The sequence below is a fragment of the Oncorhynchus mykiss genome, chromosome 7 (assembly GCF_057628025.1).
Source record: "Oncorhynchus mykiss isolate SJ-2025 chromosome 7, ASM5762802v1, whole genome shotgun sequence".
In the NCBI taxonomy this organism is placed as follows: Eukaryota; Metazoa; Chordata; class Actinopteri; order Salmoniformes; family Salmonidae; genus Oncorhynchus; species Oncorhynchus mykiss.
The window spans coordinates 71146804-71164709 of NC_143028.1; the positions used below are offsets into that span (position 1 = coordinate 71146804).

At 46.7% G+C, this 17906-nt stretch overlaps 1 protein-coding gene and 1 long non-coding RNA gene across 5 annotated transcripts in view; one reads left to right on the forward strand and one right to left on the reverse strand.

Annotated features, from left to right (window-relative positions):
* Window positions 1-641: 641 nt before the first annotated feature.
* On the forward strand, window positions 642-2910 carry LOC149982662 (uncharacterized). Its single transcript, XR_002474268.3, has 3 exons — window positions 642-698; window positions 813-912; window positions 1019-2910. It is a non-coding gene; the product is annotated as an uncharacterized LOC149982662 (long non-coding RNA).
* A 66-nt stretch (window positions 2911-2976) lies between these two features.
* LOC110528515 (histone-lysine N-methyltransferase SETD5) overlaps window positions 2977-17906 on the reverse strand; it is a 42122-nt gene continuing 27192 nt past the window's right edge. For 2 of the 4 annotated variants that reach the window (XM_021610624.3, XM_021610623.3), the window contains exons 8-24: window positions 17185-17609; window positions 16896-17013; window positions 16399-16508; window positions 15916-16240; window positions 15674-15748; window positions 15403-15552; window positions 14945-15295; window positions 14476-14733; window positions 14129-14252; window positions 11938-12215; window positions 11668-11724; window positions 11023-11511; window positions 10329-10421; window positions 7961-8256; window positions 7571-7698; window positions 5847-5935; window positions 2977-5555 (exon numbers count right to left, since the gene is read on the reverse strand). In XM_021610624.3, the coding sequence (XP_021466299.3) occupies window positions 4923-5555; window positions 5847-5935; window positions 7571-7698; window positions 7961-8256; window positions 10329-10421; window positions 11023-11511; window positions 11668-11724; window positions 11938-12215; window positions 14129-14252; window positions 14476-14733; window positions 14945-15295; window positions 15403-15552; window positions 15674-15748; window positions 15916-16240; window positions 16399-16508; window positions 16896-17013; window positions 17185-17609 (3999 nt within the window). In that variant the 3' untranslated portion in view covers window positions 2977-4922. The remainder of the gene's footprint in view (window positions 5556-5846; window positions 5936-7570; window positions 7699-7960; window positions 8257-10328; window positions 10422-11022; window positions 11512-11667; window positions 11725-11937; window positions 12216-14128; window positions 14253-14475; window positions 14734-14944; window positions 15296-15402; window positions 15553-15673; window positions 15749-15915; window positions 16241-16398; window positions 16509-16895; window positions 17014-17184; window positions 17610-17906) is intronic. The other 2 variants (XM_090241879.1, XM_021610625.3) reach the window with 1 other exon arrangement.

Consider the following 17906-nt stretch of genomic DNA (forward strand, 5'->3'; position numbering starts at 1 on the left):
TTTCCTGTGGCGGTCCTCATGAGAGCCAGTTTCATCATAGCGCTTGATGGTTTTTGCTACTGCACTTGAAGAAACTTTCAAAGTTCTTGAAATGTTCTGGATTGACTGATCTTACTGTCTTAAAGTAATGATGAACTCTAATTTCTCTTTGCTTATTTGAGCTGTTCTTGCTATAATATGGACTTGGTCTTTTACCAAATAGGGCTATCTTCTGTATACCACCCCTACCTTGTCACAACACAACCAATTGTCTCAAATGCATTAAATTCCACAAATTCACTTTGAACAAAGCACACCTGTTAATTGAAATGCATTCCAGCTGACTACTTCATGAAGCAGGTTGAGAGAATGCCAAGAGTGTGCAAAGAGGCAAAGGGTGGCTACTTAGAAGAATCTCAAATATAAAATATATTTTGACACGTTTTTTTTGGTTACTACATGATTCCATGTGTTATTTCATAGTTTTCACTGTTATTCTAAAATGTATAAACTAGTCAAAAGAAATACAAATCATTGAATGAGTAGGTGTGTCAACTTTTGACTGGTACTGTACATTGAATGAATCTATTTCTCAAGTTTGGGTCCCCTCTTCTTTGGTGTGGAAGGCTTTACCGTTCAGCAGTTTAATATAACATCTCCCTCTACTGGCCAGCTGAAGTAATGCTGGCCAGTATAGTTTGGGATCACGTAAATCTCTCGTGAGTGTATTTCCAAATCCTTGCATTTGTGCATGCCATAGCCAGATTACAGTTGAAAGTGCAATGTAACAACCTGTACCGTTATCAATTGTTCTCTGTATTCATTGACTGCAGGTCCGTGTATCTACAAAGAGGTTTCGTTTGAGCCTGGACAGACCTTCTACAGGGGTTGTAACAAGTGCAACTGCCACGAAAATGGCTACTTCTGTCTCTCGTGAGTAAACGGACCAAATTAGTGACAGTATGCAAGTCCAATATATAAACCAAACATGAATTCCGTTTTTCCCAATATCACGTCTTTTTTTCGTTCATATCCCCAGACCGATGAAATCTACCACATGGCCCAACAAGTTCCAACGGAGTGTGGCTACCGCGTGGTTAAAAGGAGGTCCCGGAGGTGGAGTGTCAAGCCTACAGCTGGATCTGGTGAAGGCAGACTGACACCTATGCCCCCTTACGGTCAACATACACGATCTCAAGACTCTGGCTGTGGACAACCTCTTCAATTAAGTAGTTATCATGCAGAGAACTGACCACATCCAACCTTCAATTTATCAACTTGTTCAATCAAAGGAACCAATTCCCAAATTGAACGACCCAACTCCAAAAGTTTTGTCCTTCGTTTCAATAAATGTGTGTAGGGGGACAGATTGTGTGTGTGTGTGCTAATGTTACTAAAACGTGGGACCGAAGGACCTCAATTGGCACGGATTCCAAATGGGCATAGATTCAAATTCCTATAGATTTTAAAACACAAGTACCATAAGAAGAAGCAACATACTCTGACTGTACAGTAGTGTCCTATCATCCAATATGAGTGCTCAGCTTCCTGACCTCCTCTCCTTACTTTAGTGACCACTGATCTTGATCACATCGACAGTGTCATTATTTTTCGGTACACAAAAAGTACATTACATTTCCAATGGAAAGCTGTGGTTGCCCTGCTGCATTGCAGAGGCAGTTACAGTGCTTCATGTATAAATTCGATTTGTCGAACGTATGTGTAACGACCCTGGGTTTATAACCGCGGAAATCGACTCTGCCGCTCGAGCATGCTTTTGCGGCAGTCGATAGCGCGCCTGACCTCGGGCTCGAGACCTGGTCTCTGCTGTTTCATTACAGTATGCATCAAATCGTATGCGTAGACGGCGTGACATAAATGGTAGCAGAAGGTGAATGTTGAACTTTTGTTGCACACATCCAGATGATGCGTACCATTGTACACACCGATTAACATAGTTAAAGGTTAAATAAAAAATGTGATAGAGTTGTAAGTGATAGAGTTGTAAACGCCTTGATCACACCGATAGTGTCATAGCGCAAAATAGTAAGCGGCATCATCTGGATTTGTGTGCAACAATGGTTCAACATGAACTTTCTGCTACCATTTCTGTCGAGCAGTCTACGCAGTTTGACGCATACGTTCGAGAAATCCAATTTATGCATCACACAAAACACACTAACGGCCTCTGCAATTCTGCAAAGCAAACAGCGTTCCATTGGAAAGGAATGTACTTCTGGTGTACCAAAATGCAATGACGGCGTGATCGAGGCGTAAGCGGCCAACTGAGTAGTTTGATGAGGACTCCGACAATATGTCAATATTGTATCACCTGTTGTTTACGAAGCATGTGACAAATAAAAGTTTGATTTGACCTCGTGACAAGACAAACGGCGTGCTTCTAGACGTCGACGCTATTACCCGGCACTGCCCGAGTGTGGCCCTCAAATCTCAACCAGATACCCTTCATTGCCATGCAGTGTTACAAAGGTCTATAGTTATATCCGTGATATTTTCCTATCGGTTCCTTCGTAGGTGTTCAGTCTTCTGTATGTCGCAGACCGCTATGTTTTCAATGTGAGGAAGCGAGAGCGCCATCGGTCAACTTCACAAACCGAGGCTGGATTTACACTCTACTATGCACGCTCCATACAGGCTCCGCAAACTCTTTGCGACTTGACCCGCACTGAGATTTGAGCTGTGCATGGCAGAGCGTGTCTCTTCACACAATTGTCAGTGATGAATTGCTCAGCAGAAAGCTTGACTGTGGCGTTTACTAAGCCTTACAGGGCAACTCCCTAGCCTCACCCGTCGACTGGTTTTTCAGGCTAAGGGTATATTTCACCGTTCACGTCACTGTATATACAGTATATGTATATAATCAATTATTTCTAATAAAACATGGCAGTGTTACATACTGTGTAAAGAAATGTCAAATATTTCCTCAACAGGTTTTTGGGAACGGATACCATAGTGCATGAAATATCAACATGGCCATTTTTCTAAATACATCATCATCAGTATTTTATTATGAAAATGCATTACATCTCTTCTGCTTTTTTCTCTTTTGGATGGGGGAGTCCACATAGTCACCACTATGTTGTGTAAAAAATAAAAACGACTTAAACGTCACCCCCCCAAAATGCAGTGTCCAGTTTCTCTGGTAGTCGAAAGTGAAGAGTAAAAACAAAAGACTTTGTCAACAGACCTAATCATCCCAATCCGACCATCTGTCAGTCCCAGAAAATAAATATCATGCGGCAAATTTAGTGTACTAGATTTCTCTTTACAGTTTAACACATTTGATACAAGTACACATGATCATACATTGTCATTTTTGTTTCATTTTAGGGGTTATTTCTTTATTTAAGGTGCTGGTAATTTTGGGTGACATTTCTCGGGAAGTCTTCTGTCAAACATTCATTCAAACAGTGAGTACCTTACGTCTGTGGATGAGGCAATAAGAAGAAAGGTCAAGTGTCCGGTCAAGCTGGCCAGTCCCGCTTTCCGAAGCCCCAGTGTGGTTCCTGGGGCCCCAAAGACATTTACTCCCAACCAAATTAGAATGTCCAGTCAGAACGATTTCCATCTTCCTGGCACTAGGGTACTACAACTCCCAGCGTGCATCAGCAATGTCATTTAACGTTGATTGAAAGTCCCAATGCTGTGGTCATGGCACATGACTAATTTTGCGTTGTGATTTTCATCTTTTTGTTTAGTATTCAGTTGGTAAGGACCCTAATAAAATGGGGGTACAGCATTCTGTGGAAAGTGAGACTTCTTGAAGCAGCAACAAATAAGGAGAAGACAGCAGCTTTTTTTATACCGTTCAAACCATCCTCCTGTTTTCTTAGGTGGCATATGGAATGCAAGGAATGGTTAGAAGGAGAGAAAAATATATTCTCAGTACATTTTGATAAAACTAATCCGACAGGATTCAAAAGAGACGACAAACCCAACAACGGAGTAAAAAAAAAAATATATATATATATATATATATTTTCTTCTTACTTCTCACTGTCACTGCATTCCAGCACAAAAAGGTGTTAACGATTACTAGGATGCATTTCTGGCAAAAGTTTGATTCCAAATTACAGATGGCGAGTTGAATCAACCGATTTGTGTGAAACATAACTGGATTTAACTGTAAATAACTTAAAACGAAAACAACTGCAGCACCATGAATTACAAGATCTGTTTGACTCAAGTACAATATAGCAAATCTACTGTGAAGTAGTAATATAGCAAATCAAAACAGTCAAGTGGGGAAGGAAAACAAAGAGCAGAAGAAAATCAAAGAACAGTGAAAAACAGATCAAGAGTTTTCAGAAAAACATTTTACACAAAAAGTTGGAAATCATATGGAATGATTTTTAGGGAGCTCATAGCTGCCCCCCTCTCTGCATCTTTATAACGGATGATATACACATACGCTCTTGCTGGTATCGTTTACCCTTTCCAAACTAAACACATGTATACTGCAGGACTGACCCTGCTGCTGGCCAAATAACAAAAAGTTACCTCAACAAAATCTCAGCATTATCAAACCAGGTACCAAAACAACAGGTACATTTCTTCAAAAACATAAACACTGTACAGATAGATACTCATGGTTGAGTTTCACCATCTACTTAGCCTGTTTTACACAGTCTGTTCATGTCAGGGTCATTTCAAATTACAAATGGTTTCTCTTTTGTTGAACATGTATTTTCTTCCTATTTTTTCATTGATTCCTTGAGGATGTTGAAGTTCCTCGATTAGCTTGACGCAGAACACAGTAAATTGTTTTCCGCAAAAAGAAAGACAGAAAATAAGGAGAAATACAAGAAGCAGAGTCGTGGCTCCTCGGAGGTCTGTACATATCCCCAAGCCTAGTTTCTCCAGAGAGTTTAGGAGAGGAGGTACACTATTTCACTCACTCAAAAACACACACACACAACATCCTAAACGCTTCCTGACTGTGTCCTTACTCCTGGCCCCTGTATGGGGGGGTGCTGGAACGGACTGAGTGGTGCCCCGCGTTGCGGGTAGTGTTGGCCGGCGGTGGCCGCCAGAAGCCTGGAGCCGGCCTGCAGCACCGTCTGCCCGGGGCTGCCTGGTTTCAGGCTCCGGGACGCCAGCTGCTGGCTCAGTCTGGAGGTGTGGTTCCCCGCCACACTGGCGCCCAAGTCTGTTTTAGGGTTGCCGTGAGCCCTGGAGCCAGGGGTAGGAGACCCTGACAACCCGCTGTTCAAGAGGCTGGCTTTTAGCTGGCTCCCGGCGCTGTACGTGTGTGACCCGTCCATACTGCTGCTGCCGCTCGACTGGTGCAGAGCGCCTCCTGGTGGTCTGGAAGCCGCACATAGGGCTGAGTCTGCAGAGGAGGTTGTCTGGTTGGGGAAGGAGGGCGAGGAGTTGAGTGGCTGTTGTGGATGATGCTGCGAGTGGTCTTGAGACAGGCGAGGGTAGAAGCCCTGAACTGAGGGAAGGGGGGCCGAGGGGCTGTAGGAGCCATGGAATGGAGAGGACGCGCTCTGCTGAAAGAAGGCCGGACTGTCCACTGTCTGCTGGTGGCTCTCCGATAAGGGGGGTTGCACCTTAGAATGACAACACACACAAATGACTTATAATGAACCTGACACCCAGTACACACCTCAAACAAATGAACACCCCCCCCCCCACACACAGTTACAAAACGTATTTTATTTTTATTCTAGTGTTTCTATTGGACAGATTCAGGTAGGTCGCTCTCGGTTTGCTGAGCCTGTCCAACAGAAACGCTAGTTTTCGTTGCAAAACATTTCATTTGAAGCTGTTTTAAGAAATGATTACACCGCTGGCCAGACAAAACAAAACACTAAATTCTCCCAAATGATGTAGTACAATACCTGGTACGTGTAGACAGACGGGCTGTATGTCTGTGAGCTCTTCATGGGAGAGGCCAGGGGAACTGTCTGGATCTCATACCGGTCTGCATCTGGGATAACACACAACAGGACACAAGCTTAACAGGAGAACAGATGGTACATGCATGCACATTCCCTGAAACCTCTGAACCTTAATTCAGCAACCGTCTTCTGTTTCAAACTAGGCTAGATATCTACATTTCAGACAAGACAAACCTGGCCTTCAGCCTAAATACACCTAGATATCTACATTTCAGACAAGACAAACCTGGCCTTCAGCCTAAATACACCTAGATATCTACATTTCAGACAAGACAAACCTGGCCTTCAGCCTAAATACACCTAGATATCTACATTTCAGACAAGACAAACCTGGCCTTCAGCCTAAATACACCTAGATATCTACATTTCAGACAAGACAAACCTGGCCTTCAGCCTAAATACACCTAGATATCTACATTTCAGACAAGACAAACCTGGCCTTCAGCCTAAATACACCTAGATATCTACATTTCAGACAAGACAAACCTGGCCTTCAGCCCAAATACACCTAGATATCTACATTTCAGACAAGACAAACCTGGCCTTCAGCCTAAATACACCTAGATATCTACATTTCAGACAAGACAAACCTGGCCTTCAGCCTAAATACACCTAGATATCTACATTTCAGACAAGACAAACCTGGCCTTCAGCCTAAATACACCTAGATATCTACATTTCAGACAAGACAAACCTGGCCTTCAGCCTAAATACACCTAGATATCTACATTTCAGACAAGACAAACCTGGCCTTCAGCCTAAATACACCTAGATATCTACATTTCAGACAAGACAAACCTGGCCTTCAGCCTAAATACACCTAGATATCTACATTTTAGACAAGACAAACCTGGCCTTCAGCCTAAATACACCTAGATATCTACATTTCAGACAAGACAAACCTGGCCTTCAGCCTAAATACACCTAGATATCTACATTTCAGACAAGACAAACCTGGCCTTCAGCCTAAATACACCTAGATATCTACATTTCAGACAAGACAAACCTGGCCTTCAGCCTAAATACACCTAGATATCTACATTTCAGACAAGACAAACCTGGCCTTCAGCCCAAATACACCTAGATATCTACATTTCAGACAAGACAAACCTGGCCTTCAGCCTAAATACACCTAGATATCTACATTTCAGACAAGACAAACCTGGCCTTCAGCCTAAATACACCTAGATATCTACATTTCAGACAAGACAAACCTGGCCTTCAGCCTAAATACACCTAGATATCTACATTTCAGACAAGACAAACCTGGCCTTCAGCCTAAATACACCTAGATATCTACATTTCAGACAAGACAAACCTGGCCTTCAGCCTAAATACACCTAGATATCTACATTTCAGACAAGACAAACCTGGCCTTCAGCCTAAATACACCTAGATATCTACATTTCAGACAAGACAAACCTGGCCTTCAGCCTAAATACACCTAGATATCTACATTTCAGACAAGACAAACCTGGCCTTCAGCCTAAATACACCTAGATATCTACATTTCAGACAAGACAAACCTGGCCTTCAGCCTAAATACACCTAGATATCTACATTTCAGACAATAACGTGGACAGGAGGACATCTGGTCTGAATTTTCTACTACACCACATTCATGTGAAAACGAGAAAAACTGGTAGTGAAAACGAGTACAGTACCAGGGTCCTTGTCAGCAGCCGAGCCATCCGTCCTCTTCAGCACGCGGTCCATCTTGAGGGAGCCCCTCAGTACCCGCTCTAAGACGCCCTGGCCCTCCCTCAGCCGCTCTACTGTTGTGGGCACCATCCTGGATCAAAGCACAACACCAACACCGTCATGTACAGTACGTTCAATCAGGGGTTTATGTTTAGATGAGCTGGCTATGTCTGGAGACACCACACAGGGCTCAGGTTGCTAATGGTCCCACCTTACCAAGCAAATAGTCTCAAACACCAGTCAACCCCACAACATACAAAACGTGCGACAGCAAAGGTGGATATGCCTGAAAACAGTGACAGGAAACAAAGTACTGTGAGAGAACGTGGTGTGGCAGCGATATCTAGTCTTACCAGTGGCTGATGCCCTCCTGATCCCTGGGCTGCTGTTGCTGTGTAGGTCCCGGGGCGTGGGAGGTGGTGGTGTGGTGGTGGTTATCTGGGGGGCTCACCTCCTCCATCTGGGGGGGGGAGGAGAAGGAGCTGTGGGGGGAGGACGAGGGCTGCAAGTGGAGGGAATGGGGGCCTCTGGGGGACTCGGCGCTGGCACAGACGGAGCCGAGGCGGGTGGGGGTGCCCAGGGAGCTGCCCCCGTGCTCGGGGTCCCTGCTGCTCCCCTGCTTCCTCTTACGGTACTCAAGCAGAGACACCTGAGGAGTCGAGGAAAAATAACCTAGGTCAGCCATATGTACAGGCTTAGTGCCATGAGGTTACACACGCCATGGTGTCACACAATACCACTGGTTGCATTGCGACACCCGTTACCACCAGAGCGGTATGGACAGACAACGTCATGCATCATATCAACTATTAAGACGACTCTACCTTGAATGTACGTTCGCTTACATGTTACCAACTGATTGTCCAAAAGACCAAACATCCTAAATGTTCCCAAATCCTAAAGGGCTCTCCACAGTGATGTCGCAGTCTACTCAACTAGAGCTACCGAGCTCCGTATGAGTGGCGTTCCAAAAATTCAAGAGCACAAAAGTATGTAGAACTACATAATGTCGAGAGCAACGCAAACTAATCTCTGTCGGATCCATTGCGAAGACTGTGTAGATCCTTTTAACCGGAAAGAGCAACCAGCACTGGTCAACGATTTAATACTTCTACCATCCTGGAAGTTCTATTTTGTTCTATGATTGGTCAACCTCATCCTCTGTTGGAGTGGTTATCTGAAGTTGATAGGTGTAAAAAACAATACCTTGGGAGGGATGACCATTGGAACGAGTCATATGACAAAAGACGAAGAAACAATCCAGTATAGCTTCAGCATTCTGTCCTTACAGTGTTGGGACCAACCACCTGCTGAATGGTAACCAAAATAAATTTTTTGTACCAAATTATTGGTATCAGTGCCATTACCAGAATCGGGAAGTAATCATGTTCACGCACCGACCTTCTGTTTGCTTTTGAAGCCTTTCTGTGCTTTACGGATAGTTAGTAACGGTCAAAATCTATCAACAGGCAACTGGTCGTTGTCATCATCAAACAAAGCAACTACTGTGAGGTCAGACACGAAAAGAAGGAGAATGTAAACAGAACCACAGAGCACCCACTACAGTACACATACCCACACCCACTACAGTACACATACCCACACCCACTACAGTACACATACCCACACCCACTACAGTACACATACCCACACTCAGAGACAATGAGAGAGAGAACAGTCAATCACACTCAGAGACAATGAGAGAGAACAGTCAATCACACTCAGAGACAATGAGAGAGAGAACAGTCAATCACACTCAGAGACAATGAGAGAGAGAACAGTCAATCACACTCAGAGACAACGAGAGAGAGAACAGTCAATCACACTCAGAGACAATGAGAGAGAGAACAGTCAATCACACTCAGAGACAATGAGAGAGAGAACAGTCAATCACACTCAGAGACAATGAGAGAGAGAACAGTCTGGCGGAATGTTGTCATGGCAAAGGCAGGAGACTTAAGGAGGGTCCAGGGGGATGGGGGGTGAGAGATATGGAGCAGGCTGGCTGAATAGACGGTCCGATATCAGGGCTATCGGGGTGCGGTGAGCTGAACCAAAAGAGGGCAGAGAGAAGGGTAGGGGGAGGCACTCAGGGGGCCCCACCTAGACCCATAGGGTTGCCATCAGGGCCTTAGGACTTGAAGAATGGCCACGCACTAGGATCTTGGGATCTGAGGACTACTGTATTTGTTAGGGCCTTTTGATTCCAATTGGGCCCTTAGAACAGTTTCAGGCTCCGAAGGCTTATTTTATGGGCCTTCTGATTGTCCTTGGACCCTTGGGGGTGCCTCTTGAAGGGCAGCTAGTATGGTTCTTAGATGGGAATTGGCCATACTGCTGGTATGATCTGACTTGGGTGTGGGTCAAGGCTGGTGAAAGAGGATGCAGGCACAGGAGGACAGAACTATGGATGAGGTGGACCATAGACAAATGGCCAGTGAAGCCAGCAAGGCCCGGCCCAAACTCGCCAGGCTGAAGATGATATCATGAACCATCAGCCTCGTTGTATGGCACTCCGAGCTGATGGGGTGACCATGTTTCAGATATAGAGATGTTTAGATAAACGGATGTTTAGATATAGAGATGTTTAGATAAATTGATGATACTCATGGTACGTTTTTGGAGAAGAGGGGGGGTTTGGCGGACGGGGGTGGGGTTTGTATGCAAATGCAAAACAATATTTACATGCACACTTCTAAATGGTCGTATGGAAATATTCACCATATTTTGTACTGTCTTGTATTCACGTCTTACTGCTATAGCCTGGTAATCTGGCTGTCCTGTCAGCAGACTAACGGTTTGCAGGATGGCCCTCTGCCTTGGAAAAAACAGTGGAAGAAAGACTTGGCAAAGGTTTCAGGAGGAGCATAGGGGGAGTGACAGGGTAGACAACACAACCTGTTGGGCTAGCTGCAGTAGGAGACAGTACATAAAGAGAAATGTGGGAAGTCCCGTAGTATTCCATTCTGAAGACAGGTGAAAGTCCATGCAGCCAACTGACAGACAATAGAAAAGATCAATGTAACAATAAATTAAAAAAACAAAAAAACGAAGTAGCCTTTTGGTAAAATAATTACCCCAGGTCTATTTTGATTTATTTATATCTTGATGTGGAGTCACTGAGACCAATTGACACATAGTGAATAGAAAACACAAAGAAAGTAAAGACCACACAATGACTGAGTATCCTTTAAATTTTCATACCACAGTCTCAATACCACTCTCCACTCAAATTCAGACTTTATACCAATAAGCAAGTAGGCACTACTTCCACACGTTCACTACAGACATGACCTACCTATCGTACCCCCATTTGGGAATGTAATTCGAACAGAAATATCTTCATTAACAGTTTCATTTCTGAGGGTGAAAAAAAACTAAAGCAGGAAGAAGCTGAGCGAGTTGGAGGACTTGCCTTCTTCTTCTGTGGTGGGTTGCTGGTGTGGTGGGGTGGCGTGCCGCCATCCGGGTAGCTGCCGCCATAGTGCGGCTCGCCGTAGGGCGACAGCGAGTCAGACCCCGCCTCCGCCAGGATCCCCTGGCCACTCACGGTGCTGTAGAAGGACTCGGCCGGGGAATAGCTGCCCTCTGATTGGCTGATGCGCCTGTCGGTGGGGGCAGCAGGGGCAAGGTTTCCCAGGTTGGCGTTGAGTGGGGAGCAGGTGTAGATGAGGTTGAACTCCGTCCTGAAGCTCTGCTCTCTGGCCTGCAGGGCCGACTCGGAGGGGGTACCCGGTGTCAAGGGGGTGAGCGGCCTCTGTGTGTCGGGAGGAGGCCCCGTTGCCGAGAGGAGAGTGAAGTCATCCGACATGGCAGGCACGGGGCTCTCCAGGCCTGAGGACAGGGAGAGGTCTGGAAACTGCAGGGCGCAGCACTGGGCGTCAAAGTCGGGCCGCAGGCACGGCTATAGGTGGAGCAGAGAACAGAGTTACAAGATGAACACTGTGACACAAAACTGCCCTCACCGGCCCGTGTTCCCTGTCCCGTGAGACTAAAGTGAAAGTCATCTAGCCCTGGCTTCAGTGCTCTGACAGCTGCTCTGGGTCTGTGGGGTACCTACCTCTGGAGAGATGGACTCCGGCCTGTGCACAGGAGAGGCCTCTGGAGACGATATGTTCTGGATGGGTAGGAAAGAGGGAGAGAGACACATTAAAAACCACTACAAACAGATAGTTAGCACAATGAAAACAACCATGTATATGCACTGTAGTTCAATGCTGAATTTTCCTGTTAGGGTGGCCCATCGTTTTGTAGGTGTGTGTGTGTGTATTTCAGTATGTCATATTTGTGTCTGTGTGTGTTCTAGGGGCGTTCTCCGTGTCCCCAGTACCTCAAACTGCAGCGGCGTGTTGCAGCGGCTGGTGGGCAGCGAGGGCAGCGGTGAATAGCCGTTGGACAGCCGGTGCTCCTCGTCGCCGTAACGACCCAGCAGCGCGGGGGCAGCGTAGGAGGTGGGGCTGAGTAAGGGGTGGTCTGAGGGCAACGGGGGCGTGATGGGTGATAGGGGCCGCAGTAGCAGACTGTGTTCTTCTGAGCCGGGAAGTGGTGGAGCCGCCTCCGCCTCTGGGCCGTAAATGGACCGCCGCTTCTTGGGGGGTGCCGCCAGTTCTTTTTAGCGGCGAGCGGAAAGAAAGCAACAGCCTCAGATTATCTGCGGTGACAGGTGCCAGCTTATCCCGATTTTTATTTATTTATTTTATTTCACCTTTATTTAACCAGGTAGGCAAGTTGAGAACAAGTTCTCATTTACAATTGCGACCTGGCCAAGATAAAGCAAAGCAGTTCGACACATACAACAACAGAGTTACACATGGAATAAACAAACATACAGTCAATAATACAGTAGAAAAATAAGTCCATATACAATGTGAGGAAATGAGGTGAGATAAGAGAGGTAAAGGCAAAAAAAAGGCCATGGTGGCGAAGTAAATACAATATAGCAAGTAAAACACTGGAATGGTAGATTTGCAGTGGTAGAATGTGCAAGGTAGAGATATAAATAATGGGGTGCAAAGGAGCAAAATACATTAATAAATTAAATACAGTAGGGAAAGAGGTAGTTGTTTGGGCTAAATTATAGATGGGCTATGTACAGGTGCAGTAATCTGTGAGCTGCTCTGACAGCTGGTGCTTAAAGCTAGTGAGGGAGATAAGTGTTTCCAGTTTCAGTGATTTTTGTAGTTCGATCCAGTCATTGGCAGCAGAGAACTGGAAGGAGAGGCGGCTAAAGAAAGAATTGGTTTTGGGGGTGACCAGAGAGATATACCTGCTGGAGCGCATGCTACAGGTGGGTGCAGCTATGGTGACCAGCGAGCTAAGGGGGGACTTTACCTAGCAGGGTCTTGTAGATGACCTGGAGCCAGTGGGTTTGGCGACGAGTATGAAGTGAGGGCCAGCCAACCAGAGCGTACAGGTCGCAGTGGTGGGTAGTATATGTGACTTCTGTGACAATACGGATGGCACCGTGATAGACTGCATCCAATTTATTGAGTAGGGTATTGGAGGCTATTTTGTAAATGACATCGCCGAAGTCGAGGATCGGTAGGATGGTCAGTTTTACAAGGGTATGTTTGGCAGCATGAGTGAAGGATGCGTTGTTCCGAAATAGGAAGCCAATTCTAGATTTAACTTTGGATTGGAGATGTTTGATGTGAGTCTGGAAGGAGAGTTTACAGTCTAACCAGACACCTAAGTATTTGTAGTTGTCCACATATTCTAAGTCAGAACCATCCAGAGTAGTGATGTTGGACGGGCTGGTAGGTGCAGGCAGCGATCGGTTGAAGAGCATTTAGTTTTACTTGTATTTAAGTTGGAGGCCACGGAAGGAGAGTTATATGGCAGTGTATTGTTTCTTATCGATGGCGGTTAAGATATCGTTTAGGACCTTGAGTGTGGCTGAGGTGCACCCATGACCAGCTCGGAAACCAGATTGCATAGCGGAGAAGGTATAGTGGGATTCGAAATGGTCAGTAGTCTGTTTGTTGACTTGGCTTTCGAAGACCTTAGAAAGGCAGGGTAGGTTAGATATAGGTCTGTTGCAGTTTGGGTCAAGAGTGTCCCCCCCTTTGAAGAGGGGGATGACCACAGCTGCTTTTCAATCTTTGGGAATCTCAGACGACACGAAAGAGGTTGAACAGACGATGATTAAAAGGATCTTCATTTGGTGTTAAGTTCATTTAAAATTAAATGACTTGCATGGTTGACTAATTAGGGCAAAGTAGATAAAACAATTGGTTATTAATCTATGTTGAATCAACATTTATTTTGAGATCAATTTGAAATAACCTCCAACTGCAAGAACACTACACCAGACGTGGCTTCAAACTATTAAAAATCCTTTCAAATATTGTATCTGTGCTTAATTGAGTTTGGATGTTGCAGTGGAACCAATAGAAAAGTACCAAAAGTGCAAACCCAGCCTAAAACGAATTCTCAACGTATTTGAAATCAGATCTGTACTAGATTACAAACACTACTAGACTTGTTAGTAGACAGTGAACAGACTAAAAAGTGGTAGACACCTGCTTTGAAAGGGTTGGGGGTGGAGCTGCTGCTGTTACTTTGGTGAGAGGAGGTGGACTCGGTGCCGTCCTCCAGGCCTCCCGAGCACGGCCCACTCTCGCACTGGGCCTGTTGGATCCATCTCTGAACACAGATACAAATAGATATCAGCCTGAGACAATATACTGAAACTCTTTCACATTTATGAAGGGAAGTGAACAAGTGCACACTTTAGGGGAAAGGAGACCAACAGCCTCTCGAGCACCTGCTGCACATTACACTACATTTTCCCATCTACCCTATTCTCCATTGAACCCATAACTGACTTTATGACAACTCCCACAGCGCTGTCTCTCTCCACCGGTACCTTCTTGAAGGAGCCGTAGGCTGCGTCCACGCTGACGGGCCGGCGCCGGCGCTCGGGGTTGAAGGGCGAGCCAAAGCGCACGTAGTGCTTGGGCGCTGTGCAGATGAGCGGCGAGGCCGTCAGGCCCGGCAGCATGTTGAGGGTGGTGGCCAGCACCGTGGGGTCGGTGGTGATACGCAGCTGCCGCTCCACCGTGGGCACCTCCTGCTGGGCTGCCTTGTCCAGCACCTTGTCGTTCAGCCACTCTGTCACCAGATACTGGAGGGTGGGGGGAGACTTTTTAGGGACAAATTGTCAAGTTTGTGTGTGATATTTTTATTGTGTTGATATTAGCCTATAATTCTGTAATTCAGCAAGGAAAAATAGATTCTTAACCTCAAAAGAGTTCTCCTGGTTTAATAAAGAGTCAATTAATAATAATGATTAAATCCCCCAAAAGGTGGTTGGAAGCCAGGCCCATCCCTCTCACCTTCTTGGTCTTGGGCAGGTTGCCCTTGTTCAGAGCACTCAGGCCTTCTCCGTCTAAGACCTGTCCGACTCCCAGTGCCCCGTCCACCAGGCCCAGCTCTGAACCAGGGGCCCCCAGGGGGCTCTCCTGCATCTCAGCCGCCACCCCCTGCTCCAGGGCCGCCTGCTGCTGGGCCAGGGCCTGCCGCTGGCGCCGGGCACGCTGTGACGAGCTGGAGCGGTAGCGTGAGATACGGCTCTTAGGCCGGGGCTTGGAGGAGCGGGCCGGGGGAGGCTTGGGGGGAGCAAGGGGGGCCGGGAGGGGAGCGGCAGACGTCTGGGTCTTGTCTGCATCGGCTGCTGAGGATGGTTCCTGGAGACCGAGAGGGAGATTCTGTTTAGGGATAAATTAAATTGGAAAATTAGACACCAAGTTCAAAAAGAGAATGTGGCGCTAAGGGGGAGGGAAGTCCGACTCACAGTCGAGTAAGTTGCACGACGGGTGCTTATCCCCACCCCTGCTTGGTGGGGTGTGGGGTTACTCCCTGTGGGGTTCCCTCTGCTCCACTCCTCGCAATCCAGGCCCTCCTGTTTGGGCTCATCTATACCCCCTGTGGTAGACGTCCTCTTCTACAGAGAGAGAGAGGGTGGATTACGAACTGAAGACTAATACTATGATTCCATATTATGACAGTGGGTTGGTCAGTGTGACAGGAAATGATGTCAAAGCTGTGATGTCGGCAGCATATACCTGTCTACTGGAGATGAGGACTCCGTTCTGGTCCAGCTCGCCCTCCTCTCCTTCCTCCTGCTTGAGGAGGCCCTCCTGTAACACACATACACATTGTGAATTATAAATGTGGGACATTTTCACTGCACAGTGGATACACCCCATGTGTCTTAGTAGGACAGCACCACATTCCATTACAAACTGCCACACCTCAACATTAACTGCTTGTATACACACACCTTTGCACTAAGATTCACACACACCTCAACATCGCTGTTGCCCAGGCTGCCGTTGCCCAGGCTGCCGTTGCCCTGCAGCGTCTCCCGGACCTCACCACTCTCCTCGGGCGGCTGGTTACTGTCGTCCGACATCCCACCCAGTCCTGGGCCGCCGCCTGACCCTTCTATCTCTCTCCGCCGGGCCTTCCGCCGCCGCGTCTCTGCCCCCGTGTGCCCTGTGAGCTGGGAGGGTGGGGGCAGCGAACCCGTGCCGGGGCAGCCTAGGGTCTCGCGCGGGTTCAGGTTATGCTTCTGCACAGGGCAGTTCTGCTGGTTGTTCTTGTGGCAGGCACAGTCCACCTTATAGTTACTGCAATAATAATAAAACATAGGATTTTGATCACACTTTTCTGAACCCCAAAGATGCTGGACACTTTGGAGTCAAGAGACAGACGAGAGAAACAGTCTTGTGTGATTTGTGACAACTGCTGATGTAAAAAGGCCTTTATAGATATAATTGACACTGACCAGCTATTGAAGTCATAGTCAAAGCCGATGGTGACCTCTGCGTCTCTGGGGATCTGCGTGACAGCGTAGACACAGAGGTGGATCATGCCCTCTGCGATCATATGACGAACCTGGAGAGGAGACAGAGGCGTGTCTTCTATCTAGGAGATATAATCATAACTGTATCCATTTCCCTCTAGAAGGGTGCGTCTCAATAGTCCTGAGTGGCCTGCTCTCCTAATCTCCTTTCCTTCATCTACACTGATGTCAGAGATCTGGATAGGTGAGATCTGCATTGCTTGCTGTTCGAGGTTTTAGGCTGGGATTCTGTACAGCACTTTGTGACTCGGCTGATGTAAAAAGGGCTTTATAAATACATTTGATTGATTGACTGACCTAAATTCACCTGAGATGAGTGAATTGAACTAACGATTGGAGATGAGGAAAGGAAGAGACGATAGAGATGAACCCAATGCCTTTCTTGAAGAAAACAAACAAACAAAACCAAGATGGCTGACCTCTGCGTTGGGCGTGCAGGACCTCCGGATGAAGCGTGCATCATTCCCAAATGTCCGCGCGTCCACGCACATCTCCACCTCGTTGAATTTGGAGTAGAACAGCACAAAGGGGTAGGGCCTAAAAATAAAAAAAAGTCAAAACAATGTCAAAATGTGCATTTTTACATAATATTTTACAGTGCTAATGTTTATCCTGAATACAGCATACATTTCCTCCATAAAACATTTTTAAAACACTAGTGCAGTTTACAGCGTATGAATATTTAACCTTATTTCAGAAAATGCCTACTTTTTGAAGAAGTGTCCGTTGACCTCAAACTGCTGTTTCAGCATGACCTTGCCCCGGTACTCGATGATCAGGGTGTCTGGCTCTAGATCCCTAGCCGCCCGCAGGACCTTCCTGTGGTTCTGCACACGCGTCACCCGCCCCAGCTGTACCTGCATCTGAGAGCCCAGCACCGTATTGTTGCACGCCAGCTCTGTACGGTTAATTGTGTCCATGGCGTCCGCCGAGGCGTTGACCTGGGCCGGTGAGGTAGTCTCACTCGCCACGCCCTCGGCGGCAACGGCACGGTGCAGCTGGAGCAGCATCTGGACATCGGCGCTGTACTGGTTGGCTGTAGCCTCCTCGTACTGGTCCGTCCACTGGCGGATGCGGCTCTCCCAGCCCTCCGCTGTAGTCTCGTCCACCGCGCTGGCCTCCGTCGTGGAGTTCTGGGGGAGGGGAGGAGGAGAGTTTACTTCAGAGCAGTGTCGTGGTAAAAATAAATATACTTTTCTTTTTTTTAATTCACCTTCATTCTAAGACCTTTTTCAAAAATGACCATTTCAGGTCTACAACGGGTTTGTTTCTTCTTGCTGTGGAGCCATACCATGTCAAAGTGTTTAGGGACCTATGTGTTATCATGGGTGGGTGTCTGTGTTCTAGATCACCTTCACCGTGTCACAATAAGGTGATTGGTGTCTGTGTTATGCTCAATGGAACAGAGGTCACTCAATAGATTCCTGGTG